The 17837-nt window shown below is 46.4% G+C and overlaps 1 protein-coding gene and 1 non-coding gene across 2 annotated transcripts; both read right to left on the reverse strand.

Moving 5' to 3' along the window:
* Positions 1-9922: 9922 nt before the first annotated feature.
* On the reverse strand, positions 9923-10004 carry TRNAS-CGA (transfer RNA serine (anticodon CGA)). The gene has a single exon. It is a non-coding gene; the product is annotated as a tRNA-Ser (tRNA).
* A 180-nt stretch (positions 10005-10184) lies between these two features.
* On the reverse strand, positions 10185-14912 carry LOC109757359 (wall-associated receptor kinase 3). The gene is made up of 4 exons (XM_020316178.4): positions 12929-14912; positions 12200-12706; positions 11793-11936; positions 10185-11706 (listed from the first exon to the last, which is right to left on the reverse strand). Exons 1-4 carry the CDS (start codon positions 13827-13829, stop codon positions 10433-10435), a joined length of 2826 nt encoding a protein of 941 aa, XP_020171767.1. The 5' UTR covers positions 13830-14912; the 3' UTR covers positions 10185-10432.
* Between the last annotated feature and the right edge of the window lie 2925 nt (positions 14913-17837).

Genomic DNA, 17837 nt, shown 5'->3' on the forward strand with positions numbered 1-17837 from the left:
AGTGGGCCCCGTGGGCCCCGTTGACTGGGTCAACGTGCTGACTGGGCAGGCCCAGTCACTGACATGTGGGCCCCGCCGCAAAAATATAAAAAAAGAAAAGAAAAAGAAAATGTTTTATAAATAAAAATAATTAGTTTAACTAAACACTCACTGACATATGGGGCCCACCCCTCTAATTACACTGTTAGTTTAGTTTAAATCAGTATTAGACTAACAGAGGCTGACATGTGGGTCCCACTGGACCCACCTGTCTGGTTTGACTGGTCAGCCGACCTGTTGACCTGCTGACGTCAGCATTGCCTCATGCTGACGTCATAATTCATTTTGCTTAGTATAAATAATTCCAGAAATTCAAATAAACTTTGAAAATTCATATCTTTTAAACCGTAACTCGGATGAAAATGTTTTCTATATGAAAGTTGCTCAGAACGACGAGACGAATCCAAATACGCAGTCCGTTCGTCCACCACACCTCCCTAAACTATCAAACTAGCAACTTTCCCCCTCCGGTCCGTCTGTCCGATAACGCGAAACATCGGGAATATCTCCCGGATGTTCCCACCCCTTCACCGGTACCACCTACTGTCGCGTTAGGACACACCTAGCACCGCTCATTGTCATGTCGCGCATCGTCATGCTTATGTTTGCATTGTAGTTACTGTGTCTTCCCCCTCTTCTCTCCGGTAGACTACGAGACCGACACTGCTGCTGCCCAATTCGACTACGGAGTCGACGACCCCTCCTACTTGCCAGAGCAACCAGGCAAGCCCCCCCCTTGATCACCAGATATCGCCTATACTTCTCTATACTGCTTGCATTAGAGTAGTGTAGCATGTTACTGCTTTTCGATAACCTATCCTGATGCATAGCCTATCCTTGTAACTACTGTTGTTACCTTTACCTGCAATCCTACATGCTTAGTCTAGGATGCTAGATTTCCATCAGTGGCCCTACATTCTTGTCCGTCTGCTGTGCTTTACTATCGGGCCGTGATCACCTGGGCGGTGATCACGGGTATATACTTATATACTATATACATGACACATGTGACGATTTAAGTCGGGTCGGCTCGTAGGAGTACCCGCGAGTGGATCTTTGTGGCAGAGCGACAGGGCAGGTTGAGACCGCCTAGGTGAGAGGTGGGCCTGTCCCTGGTCGGCGTTCGCGGTTACTTAACACGCTTAACGAGATCTTGGTATTTGATCTGAGTCTGGCCATTTGGTCTATACGCACTAACCATCTACGTGGGAGTAGTTATGGGTATCCCGACGTCGTGGTATCAGCCGAAGCTCTTTTGACGTCAGCGACTGAGTGGCGCGCGCCGCATTGGACCGTAAGCTCGCGCTTGTATTAAGGGGGCTAGGTCTACTTCCGGCCGCGTACGCAACGTGCAGGTGTGCATAGGGCGATGGGCCCAGACCCCTGCGCGCATAGATTTAGACCGGCGTGCTGACCTCTCTGTTGAGCCTAGGTGGGGCTGCGACGTGTTGATCTTACGAGGCCGGGCATGACCCAGAAAAGTGTGTCCGGCCAAATGGGATCGAGCGTGTTGGGTTATGTGGTGCACCCCTGCAGGGAAGTTTATCTATTCGAATAGTCGTGTCCCTCGGTAAAAGGACGACCCGGAGCTGTACCTTGAGCTTATGACAACTAGAACTGGATACTGAATAAAATACACCCTTCCAAGTGCCAGATACAACCCGGTGATCGCTCTCTAACAGGGCGACGAGGAGGGGATCGCCGGGTAGGATTATGCTATGCGATGCTACTTGGAGGACTTCAATCTACTCTCTTCTACATGCTGCAAGATGGAGATGTCCAGAAGCGTAGTCTTCGACAGGACTAGCTATCCCCCTCTTATTCTGGCATTCTGCAGTTCAGTCCACTAATATGCCCCTTTACACATATACCCATGCATATGTAGTATAGCTCCTTGCTTGCGAGTACTTTGGATGAGTACTCACGGTTGCTTCTCTCCCTCTTTCCCCCCTTTTCCCTTTCTATCCGGTTGTCGCAACCAGATGCCGGAGTTCAGGAGCCAGACGCCACCGTCGACGACGACACCTACGACACTGGAGGTGCCTACTACTACGTGCAGGCCGCTGACGACGACCAGGAGTAGTTAGGAGGATCCCAGGCAGGAGGCCCGCGCCTCGTTCGATCTGTATCCCAGTTTGTGCTAGCCTTCTTAAGGCATACTTGTTTAACTTATGTCTGTACTCAGATATTGTTGCTTCCGCTGACTCGTCTATGATCGAGCACTTGTATTCGAGCCCTCGAGGCCCCTGGCTTGTATTATAATGCTTGTATGACTTATTTATGTTGTAGAGTTGTGTTGTGATATCTTCCCGTGAGTCCCTGATCGTGATCGTACACATTTGCGTGCATGATTAGTGTACGGTCAAATCGGAGGCGTCACAAAAATGTTTGAAAGATTATACTTTTATAGTTTTTATTCAAGGCATGAACTAATCCGATGTAAACATAAATTACCTTTCCCCCTTGAGTTGTTGCCGCTCAACTGCCGTGTGTTCGGGCTGCCGGCAACCGGCAGCGTGGCCATGGATCGGCGCAACAGCGCCTACCTGTCCCAACGCCCCCTTTCCCTTTTTTCCGCTTCTTGATGGCGGCGCGATGGAGATATCTGATCGGAGTGGTTAGCAGGTAGTATCGTATCAGTCTAGATCGCATCGGCGTGGAAACGAACAGACTAGCATCCATCTATCGATACGTGGCTTCGCGCGGTAACTAACAGGGCCTCTTGGGGGGGGGGGGGCGAACCAGTTTTCTTACATGTACGTAAGCAGAAAGATTACGGAATAGCTGATCGCTATCGAGGGACGATTCGATCATTGGGGGGGGGCTTAATCCGTCCCTGGCCACAGACAACTCGCAGCCGCCAACAAACTCCGTTGATGGTCCGAAAATCACGATTGTAATTTACAAAGACGTTTATATGGATAAAAATATGAAGCATGTCGGTGGCTTCGCTTGATTAGTTTATGCGCAACCGAGGAATAAGCAACAAGAGAATATTGGCCCATTATTTCTTCATCGTAATGACGATCTCGGGGGAGTTAAGTACATCGGCTTGCCACGGGAACCTAATATCATTATGTTGTGGTATGATTCGTGCAATGTCTTTTGCTCTGGAGTAAGCACGGGAAGCTTACTTTAACAGAGTGACATTTAAAGTGGGGAATGGGCAACGAACTCGATTCTGGGAGGATACCTGGTTAGGGGGCACTCCATTAGCGTTACAGTATCCAGTTTTATATCACATTGCACAACGGAAAGAAGTTTCTGTTGCGTCTGTGTTGCAGTCCATTCCACTTAATATTCAATTTCGACGGGCACTTGTGGGTCCACGCTGGGATACATGGTTGCATCTTGTGCGTAGGTTAATGGAGATTAATCTTTCGGATGCCAATGACACGATAAGTTGGAAGTTAACGGGGTCAGGTGTTTTCACGGTTAAATCAATGTATATGGATTTAATCAATACCGGAGACATCCCAAGGTCGGGCCATATTTGGAAAATTAAGGTGCCGTTGAAAATAAAAGTGTTTATGTGATTTGTTCATAAAGGTGTAATCTTAACCAAAGATAGTCTAGCCGCAATTGGGAAGGGAGTCAACGATGTTGCTTTTGTGACCAGAATGAAACAATTGAACATCTACTTATTAAATGTTTGATTGCTAGATTACTTTGGAGAACTATTCATGTTGCTTTTAACATCACTCCGCCAACTTCAATATCACAGTTTTTTCATGACTGGCTGAATGGGGTGGCACCTCAGACAACTGCACAAATCAGAGTCGGAGTATGTGCGTTGCTTTGGGCGATATGGAATTGTCGGAATGATGTTGCCTTTAACAGACAAAACATTACTAATTTTTTGCAGGTCATCTTTGGAGCGTCTACATGGATCCATACGTGGTCCTTGCTGAGCCATACAGACCACAGGGCGCACATGGCTATTTGGGTGCAACCGATGGGAAACGGTTGCACGGGATACATACAACCGATATGGATGGCGGTCCAGTAATAGGCTAGGTGTGTAGACATCTTGATCTATTATAGCCAGTTGTGCCTTTTTTTATTTTTGGCCGCGTGTGGCATTTGTTTCTTCATGATCTTTTGAGACCACTTGAGGAGACTTTTGGACCTCTTTTCTTAATAAAATGGTTGTGTGCATCGAATGATGCAGAGGCCGGGGGTTAATCTCCTTTTCTAAAAAAAGCACGGGAAGCTCGCTTTCCTAAGTTTTAAGTTTTGCATAGTGCAGACCATGCCTTACAAATATTTCATAACTCTTCCAAAATAGACATTGTGCTTATTGCATTTGCAGGCACAGAACTTTTATTTAGAAGTATGACGAATATAAAAATGCATTTCTTTAGGTGGGAACAAAATAAAGTTGTTGATATAGCAAATTATGAAAGATGTTTTAATACAGCAAATTATGAACTATAGGATGTTGGAAATATGAGCAATTTACCATATGATTTTATTAATAGAAATACTAGATAAAGCATGACTAATATAGCAGAGACAAAACTAGTCATGCGATCTGACAGAGAGAAGGTAAATAACATCTGCATATAGGAACTGTAACCAAGTTTATCTATAGCAGACAGTAGGACAAGTATCATATATGAAGCAGAGTCTAGCATATCTAGGGCAAACACTAGAACAAGAAACTGTAGCAGAACCTCTAATAGAAAGAGGAAGAACACGTACGGGACAGCAGCAGCAGAAACACTGGACTTGGGGTCGACATCCTCTCCAGCCATGTCGTTGATGAGGTTGTCGGCGTCGGGGAAGAAGTCGTCGTCGGGGAAGTAGTCGTCGGAGTCCGTGATGAAGAAGTCAGTAGTCGCGCGGAGCGCTCCCCAAAAACCTTATCACCCTTCTCCCGTACAGGACTCAAAGAGGTGCGGTTTCGGAGGCCTACTGTCCCGACCTGCGGTGCACGCCGCAAGCCGGGATGGGGAAGAACGTAGCAGCTCATTCCCGCAACCCGCGGCGCGTCGTGACGAGGCGTGGCGAGGCGGGCGGCGGAGGAGGAGCGCGCGTGGATGTCCCTCTTGTTCTCATGCTCATACAAGTGGGGAAAGAACCTCCCTTATAAAGAGGTCCAACTCCCTCTAAACTAGCAATGTGGGACTAAACTTTAGTAGTGTCCCTTGCCTTGCACGAATGGGCTAAGTGGGCCTCTAGGATTTATTAGGAATTTCTGAAATTGTTATTGGGCTAGGCCCATAAATAGATAAAATTCCAGCAATCCCCCACCAGATCCTAGAGACACATAGAATTTGCCTTTAGTTCCAAAACACTGTTTTATATACCGGTACTGCAGTGGAGACTGTTAAGTTGAACTTCCACCTAGAACTCTATGCTACACTAGTAAGCAACTTGAACAGTGGACTGAGCCTTGAACTGCAAGTTTTCTGCGAATCTAGCTTCACATAAAGCCTTGACCGATACGTGGCTACCGTGGGTCTTCCCCGCGGGTGGAGCTTATGCGTCATACTCCGAGACCTTTCATGAGTTTACTAGAGAGAACCCTACTCTCATAGATTGCGACGTTTAACAATCAGACTCATATAGGTGTGTTCTTCAAAAGATGTTCTGCAGGACAACATCTCTGCTTAAATGAGCCACTTAGAACACATTAAGATATACATCAACCTGCCATACAGTTTTAGGAGAGTATTGCATCTTCATGGAGTGGTATTGTTAATAGTAAGGATACTCTCCTCTCAGTTGATCAACAGCTTGTCTTCCACATCTAATTCACAGGATCTCCGATCACAAAGAATAGGTTACCATTGTGAACAACTCATATTGTGGGTCTCATACCCATCTCCCTCGATGCATTATCTATCACATTACATGATAGACCCTTAGTAAAAGGATCTGCCAGATTTTTAGACGTTTGGATATAATCCAATGCAATAACTCCGGAGTTTCTCATTTTCCTGACAGACTTTAACCTTCTCTGAACGTGTCTTGATGACTTCATGTTATCCTTTGAGCTGCTCACTTTCGTGATCACAGTTTGATTGTCGCAGTTCATAAGGATACCCGGTACAGGTTTCTCAACAACCGGCAAGTCATTCAAGAGCCGGCGAAGCCAATCTGCTTCGACCGTAGCTGTATCTAGTGCTGTGAGTTCTGCTTCCATTGTTGACCTTGTTAAGATGGTCTGCTTGCAAGGCTTCCAAGAAACAGTGCCACCTCCATGAGTGAATACATAACCGCTCGTGGCCTTTATCTCATCAGCATCTGAGATCCAGTTTGAGTCAAAATACCCTTCAAGCACCTTTGGGTGCCTAGTGTAGTGAATTCCATAATTCGCAGTGCCTTTCAAATGACGCAAAACTCTCTCTAGAGCTTTCCAATGCACATCTCCTGGTTTTGAGACAAACCAACTCAGTTTGCTAACAACAAAAGAGATGTCGGGTCTTGTAGCACTGGCTAAGTACATAAGCGAGCCAATAATCTGAGAATATTTCAATTGATCTCTAGCAATTCTTCGGTTCTTTCGAAGTAACACACTCGCATCATATGGTGTTGGAGAGGGCTTGTAGTCACTATAGCCAAAGCGACTCAAGATCTTTTCCACATAGTGAGATTGAAGCAATGTAATCCCACCATCATCGTCTCTCAACAACTTGATGTTCAAAATGACATCAGCCACTCCTAAATCCTTCATCTCAAAGCAACGAATAGGAAATCCTTGACCTCCTTAATAACATTCAGATTTGTTTCGAAAATCAATATGTCATCAACATACAAGCAAAGAATAACTCCTTCGCCCCCACCATGGCGATAGTACACACATTTATCAGCTTCGTTTACAATGAAGCTTGCAGCGGTTAAAGTTCTTTCAAACTTCTCATGCCACTGTTTGGGTGCTTGCTTGAATCCATACAAAGACTTCAGCAACTCGCACACTTTTCCTTCCTGACCATCTAGTACAAACCCATCTGGTTGTTCCATATAAATTTCCTCGTCCAACTCTCCATTTAGGAAAGCAGTCTTAACATCCATTTGATGAACGAGAAGACCATGTGAGGTAGCTAGTGAAAGTGGAACTCGAATAGTGGTCAGTCGAGCCACAGGTGAGTAAGTATCAAAGAAGTCTTCACCTTCCTTTTGGGTATAACCCTTAGCCACGAGCCGAGCCTTGTACTTTTCAATAGTATCATCAGGCCTAAGCTTCTTCTTGAATACCCATTTGCATCCTATAGGTTTGCACCCATAAGGACGATCAGTTATCTCCCAAGTTTCATTTGCCAAGATGGAATCCATCTCGCTACGAACCGCTTCCTTCTAGTAGTCAGCATCTTCAGATGCATAGGCCTCTGAAATAGAACTGGGAGTGTCATCTATGAGATACACAAGAAAATCATCACCAAAGGACTTTGCAATCCTCTGTCTCTTGCTCCTAGTAGGAACTTCATTGTTCTCCTCCACAGAATTTTCAAAGTGTTCCATCGAAATGGCAGGTTCGGTAATTGTAACTAGTTCCTGATTCGATGAACTAGGCATCTCCTGATTAGACGAGGTAGACATATCCTTCATGGGAAAGATATCTTCAAAGAAAGTCGCATCATTCGACTCCATGATCGTACCGACATGCATGTCAGGTACCTCAGATTTTACAACCAAGAATCTGTAGCCAATGCTATGAAAAGCATATCCCAGGAAAACACAATCCACAGTCTTTGGTCCAAGCTTCCGCTTCTTTGGAATTGGAACATTGACTTTCGCCAAACAACCCCATGTTCGCAGATAAGAGAGTTTTAACATTTTCTTCTCCCATTCCTCGAATGGAGTTATCTCTTTGTTCTTTGTGGGGACTCGGTTTAGGACATGACATGCCATCAATATCGCCTCCCCCCACCATGCCTTGGAGAGACCCGATGTGTCTAACATGGCGTTAACCAAATCAGTTAGAGTACGGTTCTTTCTTTCGGCCACCCCATTTGACCGAGATGAGTAGGGAGGCGTTCTCTCATGGATTATACCATGTTCCGCATAAAAAACATCAAATTCATTGGAAAAATACTCTCCACCACGGCCGGACCTAAGCCTCTTGATTTTTCGATCAAGTTGGTTTTCCACTTCAGCTTTATAGATCTTGAAATAGTTCAAAGCCTCATCCTTAGATTTCAGAAGGTACACACGGCAGTATCTAGTGGAGTCGTCAATTAATGTCATGAAATATTTCTTTCCACCTTTGTCAAAATACCATTCATTTCACATAGATCTGAATGTATGAGCTCGAGTGGTGCAAGATTTCTCGTTTCCGCAGTCGTGTGAGACTTACGAGGTTACTTAGCTTGCACACACACTTGACACTTAGATCCCTTGACAGTGGTGAAACTAGGGATTAAGTTCAACTTCGCTAGTCGCGACATGCAACCAAAGTTAACATGACAAAGACGTGAATGCCACACATTTAATTCACTATTGTTGCAAATATGATTAACAACTTTATTGCAACCGTCTGATAAGGATAAACGAAACAGGCCTCCTGACTCATAGCCTTTACCAACGAAGGTTCCATACTTGGATATTACAAATTTATTCGACTCAAAGACAAGCTTGTAGCCATCTCTACACATAAGAGATCCGCTAACAAGATTTTTATTGACGGAGGGGACATAATGCACGTTCTTCAGCCGCACGATCTTCCCCGAAGTAAACTTCAGATCGACCGTGCCAACACCACGAACAGAAGCACTTGAACCGTTGCCCATCAGCACGGTTGAAGTCCGTGCGGTCTGATAAGACGAAAACATGGAAATATCACCGCATACATGCACATTAGCACCCGTGTCAATCAACCAATCAGGAGAATGACATACTGAAAGAATAGTGGAAAATATACCATACCCAGCATCCTTTATGTCAGTGTCTCCAATGACAATATTAGCGGTCTTGCCGCCTTTCCCAGGATGACGCTTGTCATAGCGATTAGGGCAACTAGGAGCCCAATGATTAGGATCCCCACGCACATGACAAGCACCTTTCTTTTTGTCATTCTTCTTCTTCTGTACCAGATTGGCACTAGATCCTCCCTCAATACCTCGAGCACGTGTGTCCTTTGCTCTCGCCTTTTCTTCCACATCAAGAGTGCCAATGAGAGCAGCCTTAAACAGAGTATCCATTTTCTGAAAGGCTTGTGCCTGTTGAGCATCAAGCTCTCCTTCAGGTTTGCCAAGAGTGGCGTCATAGCAACTCATGGTTTGAAACCATAAGATTGCTCTCACACGCCACCTCTTATAATGGATACCCTCAAATATAGGAGGTCTCATGGAAGCAGCAAAACCACTCAAGGTAAATTGCCTATAATAAGGTTTTTGGATTGTTGGAAATATAAGCAATTTACCATATAATTTTATTAATAGAAACTGTAACCAAGTTTATCAATATGAAGCAGAATCTAGCTAGGACAAACACTAACCGACATCCTGTCGGCTCGGCTCATTCCGCGGCGGGCGGCGGAGGAGGAGCGCGCGTGGATGTCCCTCTTGTTCTCATGCTCATACAAGTGGGGAAAGAACCTCCCTTATAAAGAGGTCCAACTCCCTCTAAACTAGCAATGTGGGACTAAATTTTAATAGTATCCCTTGCCTTACACGAATGGGCTAAGTGGGCCTTTAGGATTTATTAGGAATTTCTAAAATTGTTATTGGGTTAGGCCCATAAATAGATAAAATTCCAGCAAAGGAAACTACCGAAATAGCAAATTTATTTTACGAAGAAATAAAAGAAGGCTAGAAAATACTACCGAAATAGCAAATTTATTTTAGAAGAAATAAAAGAAGGCTAGAAAATTCAGGATTCGAACCTGCGCAGCTGCACGTTTGTAGTGATCTTCTGGAGCAAGAAATAAAAGAAAAAGCGTCGACAGCAGGATTCGAACCTGCGCAGGCAAAGCCCAACAGATTTCGAGTCTGTCTCCTTAACCACTCGGACATATCGACATTTGGTGGCATCTGAGGAAACTAATATTATTTATCATAGGACTTACATCCACACTAGGTGAAACCAGTATGCCCAAATCCAGACAGATGGTGCAGTTCCGCAGCTAAACAGTAGAGCAAATCAACAGTAAATTCTTTTTCTGTACACACGTTAATTCCTGGCTACCAAAATTTGAGGGGTAAAAAAAAATGGCAATAAAACTCTTACACTGAATCTGGTGTGGACATTCTTACACTGAATATTCGTGCACACATTCCTACACTGAATTTGTGCATCATCACATTCTTCCACTATCTACCACTAGTCACTACTACTAGTTACAGGGATTGAATTGTGATACCCCCAAACTAAAATCAAGGTGCTGCAACAGTCTCGATAAACAAAACGGGGCGCAGTGGGGAAGCCCTCTTCGTAACAGATTCTGCATCTAACGAGGAAACTCTGATGAAGCTGCCATCTCTTGCTCCATGGAGTAGCACCTCGTGAGAGTCCGCGATGGCGGATTATCAGCGACGACGCCAAGCTCAACGTTCTTGGCCATGGCCACAGAAGTAGATCTGGGCTTCACTGGAGTTGACAACAATGGCTTGGTGTCGCCGTCCCTTCGCAGCTCCTGTTCGCGTGTTCTACAAGGCCGTCTCCTAGCTCGCAGCAGCTGCAGCCTTAGCTCCACTTCTTTCATCTTAGGCCTTTGTCCGCCTCTAGTCCTCAAGCACATCGCGGCGACCGACGCGATCTCGTCGATCCCGCTCTGGTTGGCCTCCTCCACAACTTGAGAATCAATAACATCCATGACGGCTTCGTCTTTCAGCCGTCCAAGGAAGTAATGACACAAGTTCTGTTGCTCACCAAGACTGTTGAGAAAAATTGGCTTCTTCCTTGTTAAGAGCTCGACGAGTATCACACCGAAACTGTAGACGTCGCTCTTCTCGGTGAGCTGACCAGTGTAGTAGTACTCCGGGTCTAGGTACCCGAACGTCCCCTGCACGATGGTGACCACGTGAGTCTGGTCGATGGAGATGGACCTGGAGGCGCCGAAGTCTGAGACCTTGGTGGTGAAATTTTCATCCAAGAGTATGTTGGCAGATTTCACATCCCTGTGGAAGATCGGCATCGCGGCGGACGAGTGGAGGTAGGCAAGCGCCCCTGCAGCCTCCAGAGCAACCCTGATACGATCGTCCCACGTCAGCAAGCATTTGGCGCCCGGGTCGCCGTGGAGGAGGTCATGGAGCGTGCCGTTGGAGATGAACTCGTACACGAGAAGCGGCACCTCGGATTCGAGGCAGCACCCGAAGAGCTTCACCACGTTGCGGTGGATGATCTGGGACAGGATGGACACCTCGTTGACGAACTGGTCGATCTCGCTCTGCTCCACCATCTTGGACTTCTTGATGGCCACCACCCGCTGGTCGGATAGAATCCCCTTGTAGACGGTGCCATGGCCTCCGTGCCCGAGGACACGCGTCGGGTCAAAGTCGTTGGTTGCTTTCTCTAGCTCTTCCAAGGAAAATATCCTTGTGCTGTGAGTGACGCTTTCACTGGTGGACGAGATCAGCTGCTCCAGGAGCAGGCCTTTGTTTTTTCTGAAGAATGCCCTTCGGATTTTCCTTTGAGCGCCTCTCTTCAATCTCCTCACCAGTACAATCGCACCCAGTGCAAGAGCTAGCACTCCAAAACCACTGCCAATCCCAGTAGAAACCCCTACATGAGTAATTGCAACAGATGAAGATTTGTTTTATTTTTCTGACAATTGGGAACACACAAGACAGCGAACAGCACTGACATACCCAAAATAAGATTTTGCCGCTTATCGGGAGTGCACTGTTTTCCTACAGGATCAAAAGATGTAGCGTGAGGGCAACAACGGAAGCTTCCTTTCAGGTTATAGCATGCCCCATTACAGTTATTGGGTATCAGGCACTCGTCAATATCTGCAGATAGAATGCTAAGATGTAAGCTTGAGTGGATAATATCATCATTTTTGTGGTCCTATTTGCTTTCTACTGATAGTGTCAAAAAATTTCTTATATTATGAGACCAGGGGAGTACTAACTAAACACTCCTTAATATCTGCAAACAACATGCCATAAAATTCCATGGATAACATGTCACTTTTCTCGGAATTTCATGTTAAATCTCCATATGTTTGCCGCATACCATAAGACAGAATCCACTGAACTACAGGAACACATACCTGTGCATCCATTTTGGACATAAGGATTTCCTTCAAAGCCAGGAGAGCACTTGCATCGGTAACCAATGTAGAGTTTTCCATGTGTGACACCAATACACTCACTATTCGCGCTACGGCATGCATATGCACTGTCGTTTTTTGCATTTTCACATGTCAGATTGGCCGCAGACCACCTCCAGACACCAAATTCCTCAGATAAATCAGACTTATCCAATCCATATACTAGTTGCTGACCAAAATATCCAGAGCCACCGTAGTATATTGATAGATAATTCATGTTGGCATCTTCAAACTCTGAAAGCTTATTAACATATAGCAGTCCATCATCTAATGAAATATTTGTCACTTCATATTTTACAGGTGGTCTGCCAATAAGAGTGCGATTGGATGCGCAATTCAGTTGAAATCTCCTGGTAGCATAACACCCTGGTTCAAACCCAAAAGGGAAAGGAATGTTTGTGCTACCACATGATCTAGAACAGTTCATTTTGGGGGTATGATTATACTCTGTTTAAGTGAAGAAATATCAGTAACCAAACATATGTAATGAGATAACAATCAATGAACAAATGAAGCACTTTATACACCATTTCTTGTTCAAGTCCCTGACTATCATTTCCAGAATGTTCTTAACACATCACATAATTCATATTTTTTTGAAAAACATAATTCATATAATTGGTTGAGCAAACAAATGAAAAAGACTAGGTGTGGAAGGAGGTTGAGTACCTTGTTTGCAATCATCAAGAATGTAGGGATTACCATCATCAGAACTGCCAGAGCAGGTACAATAGTAGCCTCCATTTGCCACATTCTCACAATTGCTACTGCCACAGGCATACCGTGTCTTATCATCCGACCGAGCTTTAGCACAATTGGGATTATCTGTGATCACAGTCGAGAGGTACGCAGCAGAGGAGGCACCAACAGTGCTCGCATTTATCTTATCAGACAACAGGTCCGCAATACTAAAGATATACGGGCGGAATGACAAGAAAGCCTTGATGGTGATATTAGCAAAAGGCTGCGGTACTGTCTCATTGTTCTTCACGATGGTCACCCTAAAGCCTCGGAACGGCACGGGGAATGTGACGGTGCAGCAGCCCATGCCGTTGCAGATCCCTCCTCCTTCCGTCACGAGGAGCATGCTCGCCATGGAGGCGCACTTAACCGTGCAGTGGCCGACGAGATCGCCCGTGTCAGGGTGGTACAGGTAGACCCCGATGCCGCAGCCGAGGAACGCCAGGTAGTTGTAGGTCGCGATGTTGAGGTTTCTCCCTGGAGACTCCCAAGACAGGTTGTAGGTGCCAACACCCGGCACCATGGGGATGGTGTACATGATGGAGGCAAGGACGGTTCCTGAAGGGAAGAGGCTGATCACCTGGGTGGTGGTGTTGCCTAGGAAGAGCTTGGGAGGCTTGGTGGTGGTGTCGCAGATGAGGTCGAAGCCTTGCCGGAAGCAGCCTGGCCCGACGCCGAAGGGGTAGGAGATGCTCACATCCCCACAGGTTTTGGGGCAGTGCGCGAGGCTAGGGGCAGATGGAGGATCAGGGACTGCAGGTGCCACCTTGATGTTCATGGCAGTGGGTGCCAAGCTCCACAACCACACCAACAACAGCACCGGCCTCATCCTGGCTAACAGAATTTTGTTTGTAGAACCCAAAAGGCGGGAGAGAACAGAGCACCCTCCCTGTTCTGTATATCAGAAGCCTATCAAAGATGTGATTTGCAGAGGAACCGGAAGACTTTCCCGCCCTCTCCCGTGGGAACTCTGGAAGACTTTCGCGCATATAATAAGTTGTAGAATGCGTTGTCAACAACCGAGCGAAGCACGCCACCATACATGTGTCAAAAAGTAGAACAGGGAATTCCACTTGGTCATGAATTGGCGGTCTGCGTGCGTGCCATACATCAACATCTTGAATACAGGTTTGCTGACTTGTGAGGTCTTGTGCAAGACTTGCTGACCTCTGTTTCTTCTTGGAACCCCGTCATATGTGAACTAGCAACGTTCATACAATTCATCAATGGAGGAGGGAACGCCACCTGTGCTTGGGCGACGCAGGGAACAAGGTTGTGCAAGACTTTTTTGACTTGTGCTAGTAGTTGACAGCCACTGGTGCACAAGAAGGCAAGATGGACACGATGGACGACGCCGATTGTGAAGGCGACTAAATTGTGGATGCAGCATCAAAGACACATGAAGGTGCCCAGGCTTGTGCAAGACTCATGTGACTTGTGCTAGTAGTTGACAGCCACTGTTGTGCAGAGGAAGGCAAGATTTACATTGCACACATACGGTTTCACAATTCACACGGGGGAAATTATTAGGAAGAAGACGCGATGTGATGTGTTGGGAGAAATTACCCACCTGTGGCGGAGAAGATGCGGATAGTCATCCAAGAAGAATGCGTTGGTCGCTGCTTGCCTGCGCCATCGCCGAGAGCGACCGAGCGAGGCAACACGCGCCCCGTCGCTGCTCCCGCCCTGCCGTTCCGGCCGGCCGCGTTGTTCGGGAAGCTGCCGTTGCGGACGGCGGCGATACGCCGAGCCGTACCCGCCTGACTGAGGGGAGGCAGGTCGAGCAGCGCGAGCGGGAGAGGAGGCCAACCGCTAACCCGGACGCGGGGCCACCATCGGAGGAGGAGCCGCCGGTGGGCGCCGACGCCCGCGAGCTGCTCGGCGGAATGCGGAGGCACGCGCGCGCTCTCTCTTCCCCTCGGTTCCTGCCGACCGTCCTTACTTGGTAGCGACAACGTGGGCCCACAAGCGAATGCATTCGCCATAGTTACAATTTTTTTCTTTCTAAAATTTGTAACTTTATTCGTACTCGTAAAAATTACAGGTACACTGATTTGAGCCTAATATCTAAAAAATTACAAAGTAACTTCGATGACTAAGGTCGTTACCCTTTCTAGGCGGGCCACATGTGTTTCCAACCGTCGAGGCCCAGACTGTCCGCAAGAAAAAACGAATCAATTGTTCTAAACAAAAATATATACTCGTGCTAAAAAGGTGCTAAAATGAGAGATCAATGTTAGTCATAGGATACTGATGATGTCAGGTTATATTAATTGACTAACTTCTTTCCGATGAAATAATTGATGGACTAATAGTACTATTGAAGAAGAAGAAGAAGAAGAAGTTGAAGAATTTGGCCTAATGAAGAAGTCAAAGAATGTTCTGAACTTCAAAAAATGTTTGCATTGCACAAAGTGTTCAAAATTTCAAAATATGTTCGTGTTTAAAAACAATTTCAATTTTTTTTTGCTACGGTAGTACCCGGGTTCGCTGCAGTAAATCGGCAGCCACAGTAGCTTGCTCACTCCACTCAGGCTACAATGTGCATGGGCCGGCCCATCAAGATGCCCTTGTGCGGCAGCCAGGTCGGCTTTCAACTCCCGGGCCTAGGCCGACACTTAGAGGGCCTTTTTTTACACCCCGTGAGTAAACTACAGGTCCATGAAGCACAGTCTCCTTTGCCTCAAAAAAAAAAAAAAAAAAAAGAAGCACAGTCTCCATCGAGAACGGCGCTAGACCCCTCGTTGGAGTTCCACATCCCACACAGGCGTGCCATCGAAGATTACATGATCTCTATGAATACGTAGCTAGCGATGGTGGCAAAGATGGCGGCCAGGTCACAAACATTTTCCGTACACATGATTAACATTTTGCATACACATAATTAACCTTTTTTCCTATACATGATAAACATTTCTATTTTTCCGTTCACGTTATACATTTTTCGTATACATCAGGAAACACTTTTCTGTAAACGTTTAACATTTTGCAAATTTTATGTAAATTGCAAAAAATTTAAAAAGGAAAAAATAGGGCGCTGCTACGCGTCCACCGGCCAATCCGCGCGATACGTCCGCCACCTCGATGGCCGTTCGATCTACTCGCGCGCAGCCGTCCGATCGATCTCCCAACATGCAGTTCGGTCGCCTCCCCCACTCATTAATTCCTGAAACAACGGACGTGTTGCAAAAACAAGCGCTTTGTCCCGGCCCGGATGTACCTGTGCCCAGCGCGGCGCCGCCCCCAACCACTGCAAAATCAGCCGCCGCCGGCGTGGTGGACCTCCAGGCACACCACATCGCGCGCCAGATGGTGGGATCGGACGCCAATCCAGCTCACCGAGGACCCCTGCTTGAAGAACGAGCGCGACCATCTTTCTCAACTCCAAGCGTCGCCGGGGGGCTTCCGCCGCGAGCTGGATCTTCCACTTGGTTCACAAGTCCTTCGGTGGTGTTTCCTAAAGCTCCATCGAGCAGATCCCATCAACAATCTTCGGTGAGATCCTATTCCTGAAACACTAGCTCTGTTCCACTCTGAAACATGAACACCCGTGTGAAAAACAGAGCAATGAGCCTCCCAAATTTTAGTTGCACATGAGCCTCCACATTTCTTGAAACATTAATAATGGCTCTGCAACAATTACTTTGTTGCAAAACCACCGAAGCGTTATTTTTGCCAGAATTTTTTTAATTTTGTCTTCAACATTCTTTGCAACATACATGATGTTGCGGGAGGAATTTTGCAAAGATGGTGTTGCGGATTTTTTTTTCCGTCTTCACCTTTTTTGCAACATAGATGTGCGGGAGGATTTTTGCAACATGAATAATGTTGCAGAAATTTTTTTCACTGAAAAGATGATGTCGTTTGCGGTGTGAATTAAGAAATTTATGCAACAAAGTCATTGTTACGGGAGTACTTTTGCAACAAAGCCGTAGTTGCGAAAAGTATAAAAAAGCATCCCGGTTGGAGCAACGATGGAGGATGAGAGCGGAGTCTGGAGCGGCGCAACTAGGCTGATGGTGACTGGAGTGGAGCTCGGGCGTGCGTGCTCGAGCAGCAGCCATGGCTGCGAGCGGGCGTAAGGATACGGAGAATACATAAGGAAAGGATAAGAGGATAAGGACACGTGTTGGACATAGGAGGCGATGGACGCAGTGCGTGTTATCCGCCGGTTGAACAATAGCATTTTTCAAAAAAATAGGAATGTGAAGGAAAAACAAAAAACATGCACTACATCATTCGGATGCCAGCGTGACACTGCAAGTGGTAACTGGGCCAAGCCAGTTGGGGCTCCTTGTAGGCGAGCTGTGCGTCGGTGTCGATACAGGCGGCACATATCCGCGCCCGGGTTAGCACTAGTGGCAGCGCTTGGGCTGAATTCTAGGAGGGGGGGGGGGAGGTTGAATTATATATGTTTTGGGCCAATTTTCCTCGAAATATTGGCCAAATACCCCAGGTTGGCCCATGAGAAGCTCCGCAACTGGTTAGCACAACAGAGCATAGTAAGGATGGGTATAGTAATTTTTTTGCGGGAAAAACTTCCGATCTATTCATTAATTGTCAAGGTAGTACAAAAATGGGCAGAAGTAAAAATTAGATCCAAATCGATAGACCACATACCGACAACTACAAGCACTGAAGCGAGCCGAAGGCGTGCCGCTGTCATCGCCCCTCCATCACCGGAGCGGGGCAAACCTTATTGTAGTAGACAGTCGGAAAGTCGTCATGCTAAGGTCCCAAAGGACCAATGCACCAAAACAACAACCGCCGTTGATGAAGAGAAGCGTAGATCTGGAGGATGCAGTCTGTAGACACACCAACATAGACAAATGAAGAT

The sequence above is a fragment of the Aegilops tauschii genome, chromosome 5 (assembly GCF_002575655.3).
Source record: "Aegilops tauschii subsp. strangulata cultivar AL8/78 chromosome 5, Aet v6.0, whole genome shotgun sequence".
NCBI lineage: Eukaryota > Viridiplantae > Streptophyta > Magnoliopsida > Poales > Poaceae > Aegilops > Aegilops tauschii.